General features: G+C 44.8%; 1 protein-coding gene across 1 annotated transcript in view; it reads right to left on the reverse strand.

The window, feature by feature from the left end:
• The window catches only part of SLC25A17 (solute carrier family 25 member 17), a 156309-nt gene that overhangs the window by 135176 nt on the left and 3252 nt on the right, over positions 1 to 17881 (reverse strand). The window contains exon 2 of the mRNA XM_077277738.1: positions 5129 to 5189. Coding sequence (XP_077133853.1) covers positions 5129 to 5189 — 61 coding nt within the window. The remainder of the gene's footprint in view (positions 1 to 5128; positions 5190 to 17881) is intronic.

Consider the following 17881-nt stretch of genomic DNA (forward strand, 5'->3'; position numbering starts at 1 on the left):
TTGTAACGGGTGGCGATTTGAGTCACTGTTGCCTTTCTATCAGCTCGAACCAGTCTGCCCATTCTCCTCTGACCTCTGGCATCAACAAGGCATTTCCGCCCACAGAACTGCCGCTCACTTGATTTTTTTTCTTTTTCGGGCCATTCTCTGTAAACCCTAGAGATGGTTGTGCGTGAAAATCCCAGTAGATCAGCAGTTTCTGAAATACTCAGACCAGCCCTTCTGGCACCAACAACCATGCCACGTTCAAAGGCACTCAAATCACCTTTCTTCCCCATACTGATGCTCGGTTTGAACTGCAGGAGATTGTCTTGACCATGTCTACATGCCTAAATGCACTGAGTTGCCGCCATGTGATTGGCTGATTAGAAATTAAGTGTTAACAAGAAGTTGGACAGGTGTACCTAATAAAGTGGCCAGTGAGTGTATAATATATTGTGTATATAATAAATATCCACACTAACTATATGTGATTCTTAGTAATTATGCCTAATTCCTATTAAGAGTAAGTATCATCTACTATATAATTGTCTAAGGGTCACTTCCGTCTTTATGTCCTTCTGTCTGTCTGTCTGTCACGGATATTCACTGGTCGCGGCCTCTGTCTGTCATGGAAATCCAAGTCGCTGATTGGTCGCGGCAAAACGGCCACGACCAATCAGCGACGGGCACAGTCCGGCGGCAAAATGGCCGCTCCTTCCTCCCTACAGTCAGTGCCCGCTCCATACTCCCCTCCAGTCAGCGCTCACACAGGGTTAATGGCAGCGGTAACGGACCGCGTTATGTCGCGGTGTAATGCACTCCGTTACCGCTGCTATTAACCTTGTGTGACCAACTTTTTACTATTTATGCTGCCTATGCGGCATCAATAGTTAAAAGATCTAATGTTAAAAATAATTAAAAAAACAAAAAAATCGTTATTATACTCACCGTCCGTCGGCCCCTCGGATCCAGAACCGGCCTTTCTCGCTCCTCGGGACGCTCCGGTGTCCGCTCCATGCATTGCGGTCTCGCGAGATGATGACGTAGCGGTCTCGCGAGACCGCTACGTCATCATCTCGCGAGACCGCAATGCACTCTTGGGACCGGAGCGCGCGAGGAGCATCGGTAACCGCTTCGCCTGGATCCGGGGCCAACGGAAGGCGAGTATATAACTATTTTTTATTTTAATTATTTTTTTAACAGGGATATGATGCCCACATTGCTATATACTGCGTGGGCTGTGCAATATACTACGTGGGCTGTGCAACATACTACGTGGGCTGTGCAACATACTATGTGGGCTGTGCAACATACTACGTGGGCTGTGCAACATACTACGTGGGCTGTGCAACATACTACGTGGGCTGTGCAACATACTACGTGGGCTGTGCAACATACTACGTGGGCTGTGCAATATACTGCGTGGGCTGTGCAATGTACTGTGTGGGCTGTGCAATGTACTGCGTGGGCTGTGCAATGTACTGCGTGGGCTGTGCAATGTACTGCGTGGGCTGTGTAATATACTACGTGGACTGTGCAATATACTACGTGGGCTGTGCAATACTCTACGTGGCCTGTGTTATACACTATGTGGCCTGTGTTCTACACTACGTGGGCTGTGTTATATACTGCATGAGCTGTGTTATATGCTACGTGGGCTGTGCTATATACTACGTGGCTGTGCTATATACCCTGTGGGCTGTGCTATATACTCCGTGGGCTATGCTATATACTACGTGGCTGTGCTATATACTACGTGGCTGTTTTATATACTCTGTGGGCTGTGTTATATACTACGTGGCTGTTCTATATACCCCGTGGGCTATGCTATATACTACGTGGGCTGTGCTATATACTACGTGGCTGTGCTATGTGGCTGTGCTATGTGCTACGTGGCTGTGCTATATACTCCGTGGGCTGTGCTATATACTACGTGGCTGTGCTATATACTACGTGGCTGTGCTATATACTACATGTGCCTGTGTTTTAAGTATGTGTATTATTCTCAATGAAGCTTGTTAATTTTTTATATAAACTTCCATTGGTTCTCCTGATTGATATAGCTAATTTATGGAGGTATATGTGATGATTGGGTGACAGACAGTAGTCACTATAATGAATCTGGAAATTTTTGTATTGATATTCTAGAATACCCGATGCGTTAGAATCGGGCTACCATCTAGTCCCTAAATACTTATCAAATACCTGACAAATATATAATACCCATCATGTGCGGGTTCAGCAACATGGGATAGAAAAAATGTAATAAGCAAGTCAAAGAAAATGAGCCCACAGTAACCATATGCGAATCCTAGTAAATATACCGAATACATATTAGAGGGAGAATCAGCGGCGTAGCGACTATGGATGGCTATGGCCTGTGTATTATACTATTTCTATGGAGCCCCATGACTTCTATGTTTGCCCCTGGTGAGTATAATTGTTTTTTTCTTCCATACATTAAAGAACAGCAGAAGAACAGGGGACATATGCCAAAATGGGGTATTTATATACGGAGCCAGGATGTTGGACATACAGTTGTGGCCAAAAGTAACGACACCCCTGTAATTCTGTCAGATAATACTCAGTTTCTTCCTGAAAATGATTGCAAACACAAATTCTTTGGTATTATTATCTTCATTTAATTTGTCATAAATGAAAAAACACAAAAAGAATTGTCCTAAAGCCAAATTGGATATAATTCCACACCAAACATAAAAAAGGGGGTGGACAAAAGTATTGGCACTGTTCGAAAAATCATGTGATGCTTCTCTAATTAGTGTAATTAACAGCACCTGTAACTTACCTGTGGCACCTAACAGGTGTTGGCAATAACTAAATCACACTTGCAGCCAGTTGACATGGATTAATGTTGACTCAACCTCTGTCCTGAGTCCTTGTGTGTACCACATTGAGCATGGAGAAAAGAAAGAAGACCAAAGAACTGTCTGAGGACTTGAGAAACCAAATTGTGAGGAAGCATGTGCAATCTCAAGGCTACAAGCCCAGCTCCAAAGACCTGAATGTTCCTGTGTCTACCGTGCGCAGTGTCATCAAGAAGTTTAAAGCACATGGCACTGTGGCTAACCTCCCTAGATGTGGACGGAAAAGAAAAATTGACAAGAGATTTCAACGCAAGATTGGGCGGATGTTGGATAAAGAACCTCGACTAACATCCAAACAAGTTCAAGCTGCCCTGCAGTCCGAGGGTACAACAGTGTCAACCCGTACTATCTGTCGGCGTCTGAAAAAAAAGGGACTGTATGGTAGGAGACCCAGGAAGACCCCACTTCTTACCCCGAGACATAAAAAAGCCAGGCTGGAGTTTGCCAAAACTTACCTGAAAAAGCCTAAAACGTTTTGGAAGAATGTTCTCTGGTCAGATGAGACAAAAGTAGAGCTTTTTGGGCAAAGGCATCAACAGAGTTTACAGGAGAAAAAAAGAGGCATTCAAAGAAAAGAACACGGTCCCTACAGTCAAACATGGCGGAGATTCCCTGATGTTTTGGGGTTGCTTTGCTGCCTCTGGCACTGGACTGCTTGACCGTGTGCATGGCATTATGAAGTCTGAAGACTACCAACAAATTTTGCAGCATAATGTAGGGCCCAGTGTGAGAAAGCTGGGTCTCCCTCAGAGGTCATGGTTCTTCCAGCAGGACAATGACCCAAAACACACTTCAAAAAGCACTAGAAAATGGTTTGAGAGAAAGCACTGGAGACTTCTAAGGTGGCCAGCAATGAGTCCAGACCTGAATCACATAGAACACCTGTGGAGAGATCTAAAAATGGCAGTTTGGAGAAGGCACCCTTCAAATATCAGGGACCTGGAGCAGTTTGCCAAAGAAGAATGGTCTAAAATTCCAGCAGAGCATTGTAAGAAACTCATTGATGGTTACCGGAAGCGATTGGTCGCAGTTATTTTGGCTAAAGGTTGAGAGGTTGAGCAACCAAGTATTAGGCTGAGGGTACCAATACTTTTGTCTGGCCCATTTTTGGAGTTTTGTGTGAAATGATCAATGTTTTGCTTTTTGCTTCATTCTCTTTTGTGTTTTTTCATTTATGACAAATTAAATGAAGATAATACCAAAGAATTTGTGTTTGCAATAATTTTCAGGAAGAAACTGAGCATTATCTGACAGAATTGCAGGGGTGTCAATACTTTTGGCCATGACTGTATATACCAGGACGAGGGACGTATATATCAGCAGTGTGGGATCCAAATCACATAAAAAATATATAGCAAACAAGTGCTATATATGGATTTGTGAAGGTGTGAAACTTGTAAAATGGCTCATTTTGGGGGCTTTTCTGCTGTTCTGGCACTTTACAGGCTCTACAAATGGTGCATACAAATTATTGCAGCAAAATTTACTGCAAAAACCTAATAGCACGTCTTCCTTTTAAGCCTTGCTGTGTTCTTAAACAGTAGTTTCCAAGGACAAATGTGATATTATTGTGTTTGAAAAAAAAAATATGTAACAATTTTTAGTCAGGTCCATTTTCATCCATTACCCCATGTGAAATGAAAAATGTGCAGCTAATATAACATATTAGCTGTAAAAATTATTATTTTATTTCAATAGCCCAATTAAATAAAATTCTGTGAGGTACCTGTGGCTTCAACCACACCCAAAGATGAATACACCGCTCAACAAATTCAGAATTATGGTAAAAACTGCTTGATGAACTGGGCCCAGAGTGTTCAGCTTGTGAACCCCAGTCCAGAGCCTCTCATCTAGCCAAATTAGTTCTCATGCTTCGCACTGACGAGGGCCAACAGCCCAAAACACCGTGTCTGCGAATTGAGATACTGATTTGGCTTTTATCGTAAGTCATACTGCACGACTTGTTAAAGTGTTGATTGTGACTTGTAGGATCGCTACTTCCAACAGGTGGCGCTATAGAGTTTAAGTCTTCTTTTTCTCTGAAGAGGCAATTTGCATCTTATGAAAGAAATACTACAGTATGTGACTTAGGAAAAAGGTGCAAACAATAAAATAGCACATAGTATATTTTACAGAGATAGCTGGGAAAAAAAGAGTCATATCAGCAATTTATAGGTCACACATGAAGCAGAGAAGAGTCAATGAGACTAGACAAAACTCATGGAAAGTTTTACCATATTTATCACATTTCTACAGTTTACCTTGCAATCTGAGACGAGCAGTGTCTAATGGATAGAAAACAGTCATAGCAGTGACACCACCCTATGGAAAGAAACACAGAAAGTAAAAAGTCTGTGAACTGCTACATAAAAATACAGTATATATATATATATATATATATATATACACACATACATACACACACACACACACACACACACACACACACACACACACACATATTCAACCTTTTCCCACATATTGTGCTTCAAACAAAGATACCAAATGTAAATTTTTGGTGAAGAATCAAGAAGTGGAACACAATTGTGAGGTTGAACGAAATTTATTGGTTATTTTACACTTTTGTGGAAATTCAAGAACTGAAAAGTGGGGCGTGCAATATTATTCGGCCCCTTTAGGCTATGTTCACACTTTGCGGTTTTTGCTGCGGATCCGCAGCGGATTTGACGCTGCGGATCCGCAGCAGTTTTCCATGCAGGGTACAGTACAATGTTACCCTATGGAAAACAAAAACCGCTGTGCCCACATTGCGGAAAATCCCTTAAAAAAACCGCGCGGAATTGCTGCGGAAAAAAAGAAGGAGCATGTCACTTCTTTCTTCGGATTCCGCAGCGGTTTTCAACATGCACCAATAGGAAAGTGCTGTTGAAAACCCGCAGAGGAATCCGCAGAAGAAACCGCAGGAAAATCCGCAGTGAAAACCGCAGCGGTTTTGCACTGCGGTTTTTCCAAATCCGCTGCGGAAAAATCCGCAGCAAAATCTGCAAAGTGTGAACAAGCCCTTACTTTCAGTGCAGCAAACTCACTCCAGAAGTTCATTGTGGACCTCTGAATGATCCAATGTTGTCCTAAATGTCTAATGATGATAAATATAATCCACCTGTGTGTCATCAAGTCTCCGTATAAATGCACCTGCTCTGTGATAGTCTCAGGCCATGTTCACACTTTGCGGTTTTTATCGCGGAACCGCGGCGATTTTGATGCTGCGGGTCCGCAGCAGTTTCCATAGCGTTTCCATTTACATGTAAACCCTATGGAAACCGCAAACCGCTGTGCACATGCTGCGGGAAAAAACGCGCAGAAACGCAGCGGTTTAAAACCCGCAGCATGTCACTTCTTTGTGCAGAATCGCTGCGATTCTTCACCAATAGGAATGCATTGAACCGCTTACTTCCCGCATGGGGCTGTGCTCACGTTGCGGGAAGTAAGCGGTTAATGTGCGGGTGGTACCCGGGGTGGAGGAGAGGAGACTCTCCTCCAGGCCCTGGGAACCATATTTGGGGTAAAAAAAAAGAATAAAAATAAAAAATCATGTTATACTCACCTCTCAGCGCTGCACGCGGCCGGCCGGTCAGAGTTGCTGTGCGAACAGGACCTGCGGTGACGTCGCGGTCACATGACCGTGATGACGCCCGGGTCACATGACCGTGACGTCACGAAGGTCCTTCTCTGCGCAGCATCTTTGGAACCGAAGCGCCACGTGCAGCGCCGAGGAGATCCGGACATCGGAGGGTGAGTATAACCAATTTTTATTATTTTTAACATTACTATTGATGCTGCATATTGCTGCATATGCAGCATCAATAGTATAGGAGTAATCCCGCAGCGGAAACCGCGGAACAAACCGCGATAAATCTGCAGGGATAATCGCAGCGGTTTTGCCCTGCAGATTTATCAATTCCGCTGCGGGAGAACCCGCAGAGGGACGCCGCAAAGTGTGAACGTGGCCTCAGGGTTCTGTTTGAAGCACAGATAGCATCATGAAGACCAAGGAACACAACAGGCAGGTCCGTGATACTGTTGTGGAGAAGTATAAATCTGGATTTGGATAGAAAATGATTTCCAAAACGTTAACCATCCCAAGGAGCACTGTGCAAGCAATCATATTGAAATGGAAGGAGTATCATACCACTGCAAATCTACCAAGACCCGGCCGTCCCTCTAAACTTTCATCTCAAACAAGGAGAAGACTGATCAGAGAAGCAGCCAAGAGGCCCATGATCACTCTGGATGAACTGCAGAGATCTACAGCTGAGGTGGGACAGTCTGTCCATCGGACAACAATCAGTCGTACACTGCACAAATCTGGCCTTTATGGAAGAGTGGCAAGAAGAAAGACATTTCTCAAAGATATCCATAAAAAGTGGTGCTTAAAGTTTGCAACAAGCCACCTGGGAGACACACCAAACATGCGGAAGAAGGTGCTCTGGTCAGATGAAACCAAAATCGAACTTTTTGGCAAAAATGCCAAACGATATGTTTGGCGTAAAGGCAACACCCTTAACACCATCCCCACTGTCATACATGGTGGTGGCAGCATCATGGTTTGGGCCTGCTTTTCTTCAGCAGGGACAGGGAAGATGGTAAAAATTGATGGGAAGATGGATGGAGCCAAATACAGGACCATTCTTGAAGAAAACCTGTTGGAGTCTGCAAAAGACCTGAGACTGGGACGGAGATTTGTCTTTCAAAAAATCAATGATCCCAAACTTAAAGCAAAATCTACAATGAAATGGTTCACAAATAAACGTATCCAGGTGTTAGAATGGCCAAGTCAAAGTCCAAATCTCAATCCAATCGAGAATCTGTGGAAAGAGCGGAAAACTGCTGTTCACAGACGATCTCCATCAAACCTCACTGAGCTCGAGCTGTTTGCCAAGGAAGAATGGGCAAGAATTTCATTCTCTCGATGTACAAAACTGATAGAGACATACCCCAAGCGACTTGCAGCTGTAATCACAGCAAAAGGTGGCGCAACAAAGTATTAAGTTAAAGGGGCCGAAAAATATTGCACGCCCCACTTTTCAGTTTTTGAATTTCCACAAAAATTTAAAATAGCCAATAAATTTCGTTCAACTTCACAATTGTGTTCCACTTGTTGTTGATTCTTCACCAAAAATTTACATTTGGTATCTTTATGTTTGAAGCATGATATGTGGGAAAAGGATGAAAAGTTCCAGGGGGCCGAATACTTTCGCACGGCACTCCTTAAAGGGAATCTATCACCCCAAAATTCGAGAATGAGCTGCGGCCACCGGCATCAGGGGCTGATCTATGACATTCTGTAATGCTGTAGATAAGCCCCCGATGTACCCTGAAAGATAAGGGTGCCATGTCACATTGGCAGAGCCCCTGAGGTGCCAGAACAACAGAAACCCCTATATGTGAACTCATTTTACAAACTACACTCCTCAATGAATGTATCTAGGGGTCCAGTGATCATATTGACAACACATGTAGCTAAAAGTTTTATACCATTGAACGGTTAAGAAAGAATAATTACATTTTTACCACTAAAATGTTGTTTTAGCCCCAAGTTTTTAATTTTTCTACTGGCTAATAGGAATTTTTTTTAACAACAAACTGAGGTCCATTTTTTCCTGAATGTGCCAATACCCTACATGTATTCGGGAAATATTTTTCAGGTACAGTGCAAAGCTCAGAAGTCAAGGAGCGCCAGATTTTTTCTGTTATGGTTTGCAGGTGCCATGACCCACTGGGAGAGCCCATGAGGTGCCAGAACTGCAGAATCCCCCCCCCCCAAAGGGGCCCCAATTTTAAAAATTACACCTTTGAATGAATTCATCTAGGGGTGCAGTGATCATGTTGACACCATGGTTGTGTCACAGAATTTTATATCATTGGGCAGTGAAGACAAAATAACTACATTTTTACCACCAAAATTTTGTTTTAGCCCCAGATTTAAAATTTTCACAAAAGAAGTGGGTAAAAATGGCACCAAAATTTGTCCCACAATTTCTACTGAATGTAGCAATACCCCATATGTGGCTGCACAGTACTACTTAGCCATGCAGAGAGACTCTGGAATCTGAATCCCCCCTCAAGCGACCCCAGTTTGGAAATTATACCCCTTGGGGAATTTAGCTAAAGTTGTAGTGACAATTTTGACTCCATGGGTATCTTCCAGAAACAAGCAGCAATGAATGTTGCCGAGTTAAAATTGCAAACTGCCGGTGTAGTCATCCGTACGCTGTAGTGACCAGTATGTTGCAGTCACCAGTACATTATGACCAGCTCATGCTTCTGGAGGCATGCACCCGTAAGTTAGGCAGGCTCTCATCGCTTGAGAAATGCCAAACATGTGGATGCTATATGTGGTTTAGGTACACTGTGGGGATCAGAAGGGAGGGGGCATTTGGATTTGGGAGAGCAGAATTTGCTGAATTTCTTTTGGCAGGTGAGGGCCATTTTGCTTTGCCAGAGCTTTTGTGCTACCAGTAATGTGGAAGCCCCCTATATTACCGTTAACAGATGTCAGATCTGCTTTTTTTGTGGCTTGAGTTGAAGCTTTTATTGGGAGCATTTTACATAATGTTCGGGATCACATTTATCTGGCGATCTACGCTGACCACTTACTTTGGGGATTCCATCTAAATCTGAGTGACGCGATTCAGATGAAACCCTCGAGGTATCCATTCACTATAATGAGGCATCAGAGTTACTCTGGACTCTATCTGGCCTGTGTTCAGCGTTGTCCTTTTCAGAAGTGCACAAAACTGTGGCAGACTGTACTTTTATGCAATCCCAAAAAGACGGACACTGCCGGATCACAGGTCCAATGGAATCCACAGTGCCTCCATCTGCCTCATTACAGGGAATCTTCTGCTGGGGTTTCCATCTGATTCACGTATTTCAGAGATTTACATGAAAACCCCAGTGAAAGCGCTCAGCGTAGAGCTCAAGATATATGTGCGCCGAGCCTTACTGAGAGTCGGAATAAAAAAAAATCTACAGAATGTGAAGAATTGGTTTTATTTATTTTTTTAAGCTGTTCCTCGTGCGATATAAGTGATTAGGTGACTTTATTCTTCGGGTCGGTGCGATTACGGCGATACCAGATTTATCGGGTTTTTATGTTTGTCAGCTGTCACACACTAAAAGATGCTTTTGTTGCAAAAAATAATTTTTGCGTCATCACATTTTGAGAGCTATAATTTTTCCATATTTTGGCCCACAGAGTCATGTGAAGTCTTGTATTTTGCGGGTCGAGTTGATGTTTTTATTGGTACCATTTTCGGGCACATGACATTTTTTGATCGCTTGAACAAAAAACAGCAATACAGGAATTTCTTTTGGGGTAGGAGGGTTTATGCCGTTCCGTGTGTGGTAAAACTAACAAGGTAGTTTTATTCTTTGGGTCAGTACGATTACAGCGATACCTCATTTAGGCAATGTGCACATGTTGCAGATTTGACTGTGGAATTTTCTGTGCAGATTCTGAATTTCTTGGCAGAAAACGAAGGTCAGATTCTGCACCTTTTTTTGGTATGTGCACACGTTGCAGATTTTTGTCCGGATTTCTTCCTTTTTTACCCCTGCAGATTTCTATTATGGAATGGGTGCAGAAATGCAGCAGATCTGCACAAAGAATTGACATGGTCCTTTTTTGAATCTGCTGCGTTTTCTGTGCAGATTTTTCTGCACCATCAGCACAGCATTTTTTTTTTGCCATTGATTTACATTGTACTGTAAATCACTTGCAGATCTGCAGCGTTTCTCCGCGGAAAAAAAAAGCTGCAGTTCTGCAGGAAATCTGCAACGTGTGCACATACTTTTTTTTTTTTTTTTTTTTTTTTTTTTTATGTTTTGGTGTTTTTATACAATAAAAACTATTTTTATTCTTAAATTTATAATCTTACTTTTCCGCTGATGGAGCTATATGATGCCCTTCTTGTGGGGTTCTTCTTTACTGTACTCCCTTACTTCCTCAGAGTCACAGTCACCCCCGAAGTGTATGTCACACCCCACAGTATGGTGAACCCCCAAATCACACTATCTGGGTGTCAGCTCCACTCGTTTTCTCTACCAGACCACTAGCAGTTATATTGTGGCACACTTCAGGTGACGTCAGGTCAGTAAGTTGGGCAGACGCATCTTTTCCTCTGGTCACCCATATGTCTGACCCGTGAGGCTGGGAGGTAGTGACACTTGAGTATGAAATCCCATCAGTAAAGAGAGCCCTCCATTCTCCTGCTGCAGAGGAGCTCCCTTCTCCCACAAGTCTGACTATAATCTAGAGTCCAGGCCTATTATCACCGGACAGGTTAAGTTTGGGACTATAGCGACATCATGAAATGCAATGTCCCTGACCGTCTCGAGGGTCACCCAGGCCATGTTTCGGTTACCGCCCCCTTTTGGGATCCACCCCCTTTTAGGGACACCATCCCTGTTCGGTTTACCGCCCCATTTTAGGGACACCACCCCTTCCCTGGGGTACACCCTGTGGACTCCCCCACGGCACTCCAAGGCCCCAGTTCACACAATACACCACTATGTGTCTGGGCTTGCACTGGTCCTTTAAGAGTCCGCACGACCCAGACCACAATGTCTTTTCGACACCTCACCAGTTCCTGCTGACTGCTCGTTTTGCAGTCACAAACCGTCGGCACCTCCGGCTGCCGATCACAAGCCGCTGCAGCTCCGGCTGCTGCGAAACCTCTTGCTGCAGCTACACTCCACAAGGGCTTGCGTGGCTCCACCGCAGACTTCGTTGACCCGCCGATCCACAGCAAGATGCATGTCAACTTCATGGACCCGCCGATCCACAGCAAACTTCGTAACCCCGCCGAGTTACAGTCAGACGCTTGCAATCTTCGTGGCCCCACCGAGCCACAGCAATTACGTCCACACATGCTTTCTGGACCATTGCCCGCATTCTATCACTATATGTAAGATAGCGCTCACTAACGGATTGGGGAACACTTGCTTGGCAGCGATATAAGTGGACACGGGTACGGTTTTTAACACACAGCCAGACCGTAGTTTCTTCGAAAAGTTTAACTGGATTTTATTACTCCATAAACTCCAGTAGCACAAAACACAAAGTAACATAGTTCATACCATGGCTCTGCTCCATCGGTCTGTGACCATACACACTTGGTAGAGTCCAATTTTCAGGCTCGCTCTGGAGCCAAACACACACAGTCTGGATTACCTGCTTCTCAGCGTTGCAGGATTCACATCATTAGTTTACACATAGTCACTCTCCAGTCTCTCCAGTCACCGGGTGACTGCACAGCTCAGTAACTGTCCTTTATCAGAGCACATAGTTCTTTCCCCATACCCGGGGTTACCTCTCAGGAGCTCCAGCTCCACAGGCTGACTCGTCAGTCCAAGGTCCTCAACACAGGTGCCCTGTCTGGGTGCTATTCAGGACGTCCGTCCCCGGTTGGGACCATCCAACACCCAGGCCACCAGTACCAGAGTCCCACCACGTGCTCTTCAGGGAGACAGCACTCCTAACACATAGGACTCAGGACCTAACTCAGAGACCATGTGACCAGACCTCAGTCACATTATATGGTTGTAACCACTCCCCTAGATGGGAGTGTGTGTGTGGCTAGTTCGACCCGCCCATCTCTCATAACTAGCCCTGCCAGCCTCCCTTCACAATTTATACAAATGACAGAATTACTTGCGGGACTACAGGTCCCAGACCAACCTTACTTCAGGCTGGCAGTGCACATACCGGCCATTCACAATAATGCCAGACTTCGACTCATCACCATAGCTATGCCTGCGATTGCCATGCATTCCTGTAGCCTCAATACGCCTCCATGCCTATTCTGGGAAGACCATGCAGCGCACTCTACCTGTAACAGGAGTCACTGCATCACATATTGTACAGATTATTTGTGAAATTCAACGAGTGTGTGGACTTTTTATATCCTTATATCCATGCTATATGACACATTGGCATGTGAAAGTTTGTGCACCCCAGGTCAAAATTACTATTATCGTTAACAGTTAAAGGGAATCTGTCACCTACTTTTTCGTATATAAGTTGCTGCCACCACCATCAGGGGCTTATCTACAGCATTCTGTAATGATGTAGATAAGCCCCCGATGTATCATAAAAGATGAGAAAAACAATTTATATTGTGCGTCACGGTCCGGGTCCAGCGCCTCCCATCTACATGCGATGACGCTTCTGTCACGGCTCCTGTGCAGGCGTACTGCTTTGCCCTGTTGAGGGCAGAGCAAAGTACTACAGTGCGCAGGCACCGGGAAAGGTCCGAGAAGCCCAGCGCCTGCACACTGCAGTACTTTACGCTGTGTGAAGTATCCACAATCAATGATGGTTTTGGGAGCCATGTCATCTGCTGGTGTAGGTCCACTGTGTTTTATCAAGACCAAAGTCAGCGCAGCAGTCTATCAGGAAATTTTAGAGCAATTCATGCTTCCCTCTGCCGACAAGCTTTTTGGAGATGGAAATGTCATTCTCCAGCAGGACTTGGCACCTTTCCACACTGCCAAAAGTACCAATACCTGGTTTAAAAACAGTATCAATGTGCTTGAGTGGCCAGCAAACTCGCCTGACCTTAACCCCATAGAGAATCTATGGGGCATTGTCAAGAGGAAGATGAGAGACACCAGACCCAACAATGCAGATTAGCTGAAGTCTGCTATCAAAGCAACCTGGGCCTCCATAACACCTCAGCAGTGCCACAGGCTGATCGCCTCAATGCCACACCGCATTGATGCAGTAATTGATGCAAAAGGAGCCCTGACAAAGTATTGAGTGCATTTACTGAACATACATTTCAGTAGGCCAACATTTCGGATTTTAAAATAATTTTTTCAAGCTGGTGTTATAAAGTATTATAATTTACTGAGATAGTGACTTTTGGGTTTTTACGGTCTCAAAAAGAGAAAAAAAAAAATGGCGCCTTCCACCGCTATTTTAAGCGGAGCACCTGGGGGGAAAGAACGCTTCCAAATGGAGACCGGCCAGTGCTCACCATTGAGCGATGGGGAGCAAGTATCTCCCCTACCCAGGGCATCTCCACAGCCGCCGCCACAGCAGCAGCAGAAGCGGCAAACCCAGAAAGGCCACCAGGATTCTACCGGGAAAGGGCGTTCTGGATCACTGCGTAGCAAAGGGTCCAGCGTGGCGTCCGGCTCAAGGGACAAATCGACAACGAACATGGATCGTTCCCAACCGGTATTTATGGGTCCATAAGGTGGTAAGTGATCTTCGTGAAAGTTAGCGATAGTGAGGGCCTATCTTTGTGTCTTTTTATAGGGGAAGAAAAGCGCAAGTAAAACCAAACATAACATATGTGCCTTATGTAAAGAAGATCTTCCATCTTCATGGGATAAAAGACTGTGCAGTATCTGCATTCAGCAGACAGTGTCAGAAGGCCTCCCCGGGTTTGCAGCAAACCTAAAAAATCTGATTAAAGTCCAGGTAGAAGAGACCTTTAAATCCCTCAAAGGAGGAAAAAAGCGAAGGAAGACTAAGCATAGATCTCCGTCTCCTGAATCTGGTGATTCAGGGGAAGATATGGATTCAGACACATCCAAAATCCAGGTTTTGATTAAGAAAGAATGTAAAAAGCCTGTAAGGAAGTCACTACTCACTCCGAAAAGGAAGTATCCGTTTGATGATCAATCCTGTTCCTTCTGGGATAAGGCGCCCAAACTGGATGTGGCAATTGCTAAGGTATCCAAAAAATATGCCCTTCCGTTTGAGGACATGGGGGTCTTGAAAGACCCAATGGACAAGAAGGCAGATGGCTTCCTCAGAGGTTCATGGGAAGCGGCTGGTGGAGGCCTCAAACCGGCAGTCGCTGCCGCATGTACATCTCGCTCCCTGATGGTATGGTTAGACCAATTAGAAAGCCAGCTCAAAGACAGATCATCCCGAGATTCAATCTTAAAAATGTTACCTGTTATGCGTGGAGCTGCCGCCTTCTTGGCTGACGCCTCTGCGGATTCAATCAAACTATCTGCCAGGTCAGCAGTGTTTTCTAATGCCGCAAGGTGGGCCCTCTGGCTGAAATGCTGGCCGGGAGACCTCCAGACGAAGTCTAAATTGTGTACCATCCCCTGTGAAGGAGAGTTCCTTTTCGGGCCCACTCTAGACGATATACTGGAGAAAGCGGGAGATAAAAAGAAGTCATTTCCCTCCCTGGGTTTTCCCAGGTGGGAAGACAGGCGAAACAAAAATAAGGGTTTCATATTCAACAAAAACCCTAACGACAACAACAAACCCGCACAATGAATGCTTGCCCCAGGTGGGGGGGAGACTGACCCTCTTCCTCTCAGCCTGGGAGAAAATTACCAGCAGTCCTTAGGTTTTGAACATAATAAGATCCGGACTGAAATTGAAATTCCAAAAGCCCCCTCATTCCTCGTTCATGATAACGTGCTAAAATCTTCGGAGGAAGAGCAACTAGCACTAGAAAAAGAGGTCATGGGACTGGTAAACAAAGGGGTTCTCATGGAAGTTCCCCCACAAGAAAGAGGTCAAGGGTATTACTCCCCTCTGTTCCTGAGGAAGAAGCCGGACGGTTCCTTCAGGACTATTATAAATCTGAAGGGTCTAAACAAATTCCTAGAAATCCAGCCATTCAAAATGGAAACAATAAAAACCTCGATAAAAATGTTGTTTCCACTGTTTTTTATGGTAGTCCTGGATCTAAGGGATGCCTACTATCACGTCCCTGTCCACAAAGATCACCAGAAATTCCTCAGAATAGCAGTCCACATAAGGGGGGTGATTTTCAATTCTTGGCCCTACCCTTCGGGCTGGCTATAGCCCCACGCATCTTCACGAAGTTAGTGGCAGAGGTAATGGCTCACCTGAGGGAGCAAGATACCTTGATAGTGCCGTACCTCGACGATTTTCTGATAATAGGTTCCTCTCCACAACATTGCGAGGAACAGCTGAAAACAATCAGACATTCACTGGAAAAACTGGGCTGGTTAGTGAACTTAAAAAAATCCAGGTTGTTACCATGCCAGATCCAGGAGTACCTGGGTCTCACTCTGGACTCTATAAATCAAGTATGCCGTCTTCCAGAGGAAAAAATTCAAAACATCATAAGTCTGGTATCCAGAAGGCGAGACAACCCCGCCATAACCCTGTGCCAAGCAATGTCCCTCCTGGGACCCATGACGGCCTGCTTCCCGGCAGTCCAATGGGCTCAATTACACTCAAGGGAGCTTCAATGGCAGATCTTGTCAGAAGAAGTCTCTCTAAAAGGAAATTTAGAAGGTCGGCTAAATTTATCTCCAAACACAATTCAGTCACTAATTTGGTGGACCTCTCCAGACAATCTTGCTCAAGGAGTCCCGTGGGATCACTCTATTTGTAATGACTATATAATATATGAGTTTCAATTTTTGTATTGAACAACTGAAATAAATTAACTTTTTGATGATATTCTAATTTTGTGAGATGCACTTGTATGTTGTGCATTGTGGACAAAGGAACACCAAGATCTCTGGAGATGAACTTGTAACCTTGAGATTGTTGCTATTTTTCAACAATTTTGTTTCTCAAGTCCTCAAACAGATCTCTTTCTATTCTCCATGCGTAGTGCGGCACACATTGCAAAGATGGAGTCAACTTCTTCCCTTTTTATTTGGTTTCAGGTATGATTTTTATGTTGCTCACACCTGTTACTTGCCACAGGTGGGTTTGAATGAGCATCGCATGCTTGAAAGAAAGTTGTTTTCCCCACAATTTTGGAAAGGTGCCAACAATTTTGTCCAGCTCATTTTAGGGGTTGTGTGTGAAATAGTGTCCAATTTGCCTTTTTTTCTATGCTTTTTTTTGTAATGTTACAATACACAAAAATTAAATAAATACGTGTATAAGAAATGTGTAATTGCAATAAATTTCTGGGAAAAATACTTAATTTTCTGGAACAATTTCAAGGGTGCCAACACTTTCGGCCATAAGTGTATGTAACAATATAATCTGCAGCAGAAGAGGAAAGTGAACTAACAAGATATTCTGCAGCAGAGAAATAAAGGGGCAAATAAATTCAGAGTGTGGTCAGTAGAAGAGTGAACTGACAGGATGACATGTAACAGCAGAATAGGAGTGCGATGATCAAGAAGATCTGTGGGAGCTAAAAAGATGAAAGACCTGACAGGAGGGTCTGTAGAAAAGGAGAGGGAGTGAACCCGACAGGAGGATTTGTAGAAAAAGAGGGAGTGAACGGACAGGAGGATCTGTAGAAGAGGAGCGGGAGTGAACGGACAGGAGGATCTGTAGAAGAGGAGCGGAAGTAAACGGACAGGAGGATCTGTAGAAGCGGAGCCGGAGTAAACGGACAGGAGGATCTGTAGAAGCGGAGCGGGAGTAAACGGACAGGAGGATCTGTAGAAGAGGAGCGGGAGTAAACGGACAGGAGGATCTGTAGAAGCGGAGCGGGAGTGAAGGGACAGGAGGATCTGTACATCCGTACATTCCTAAACCAAGAATCTGCAAAAACCCTAGTCCATGCCCTCATCATCTCCCGCCTCGACTACTGTAACCTCCTGCTCTGTGGCCTCCCCTCTAGCACTCTCGCACCCCTCCAATCTATTCTAAACTCTGCTGCCCGACTAATCCACCTGTCCCCCCGCTATTCCCCGGCCTCTCCCCTCTGTCAATCCCTTCACTGGCTCCCCATTACCCAGAGACTCCAGTACAAAAGCCTAACCATGACATACAAAGCCATCCACACCCTGTCTCCTCCATACATCTGTGACCTCGTCTCCCGGTACTTTCCTGCACGCAACCTCCGATCCTCACAAGACCTCCTTCTCTACTCCCCTCTTATCTCCTCTTCACACAATCGCATACAAGATTTCTCTCGTGCATCCCCCCTACTCTGGAACTCTCTACCACAACATATCAGACTCTCGCCTACCATCGAAACCTTCAAAAAGAACCTGAAGACCCACCTCTTCCGACAAGCCTACAACCTGCAGTAACCACCAATCGACCGAACCACTGCACGACCAGCTCTATC

Source organism: Ranitomeya variabilis, chromosome 8, assembly GCF_051348905.1.
Source record: "Ranitomeya variabilis isolate aRanVar5 chromosome 8, aRanVar5.hap1, whole genome shotgun sequence".
NCBI classification, from domain to species: Eukaryota; Metazoa; Chordata; class Amphibia; order Anura; family Dendrobatidae; genus Ranitomeya; species Ranitomeya variabilis.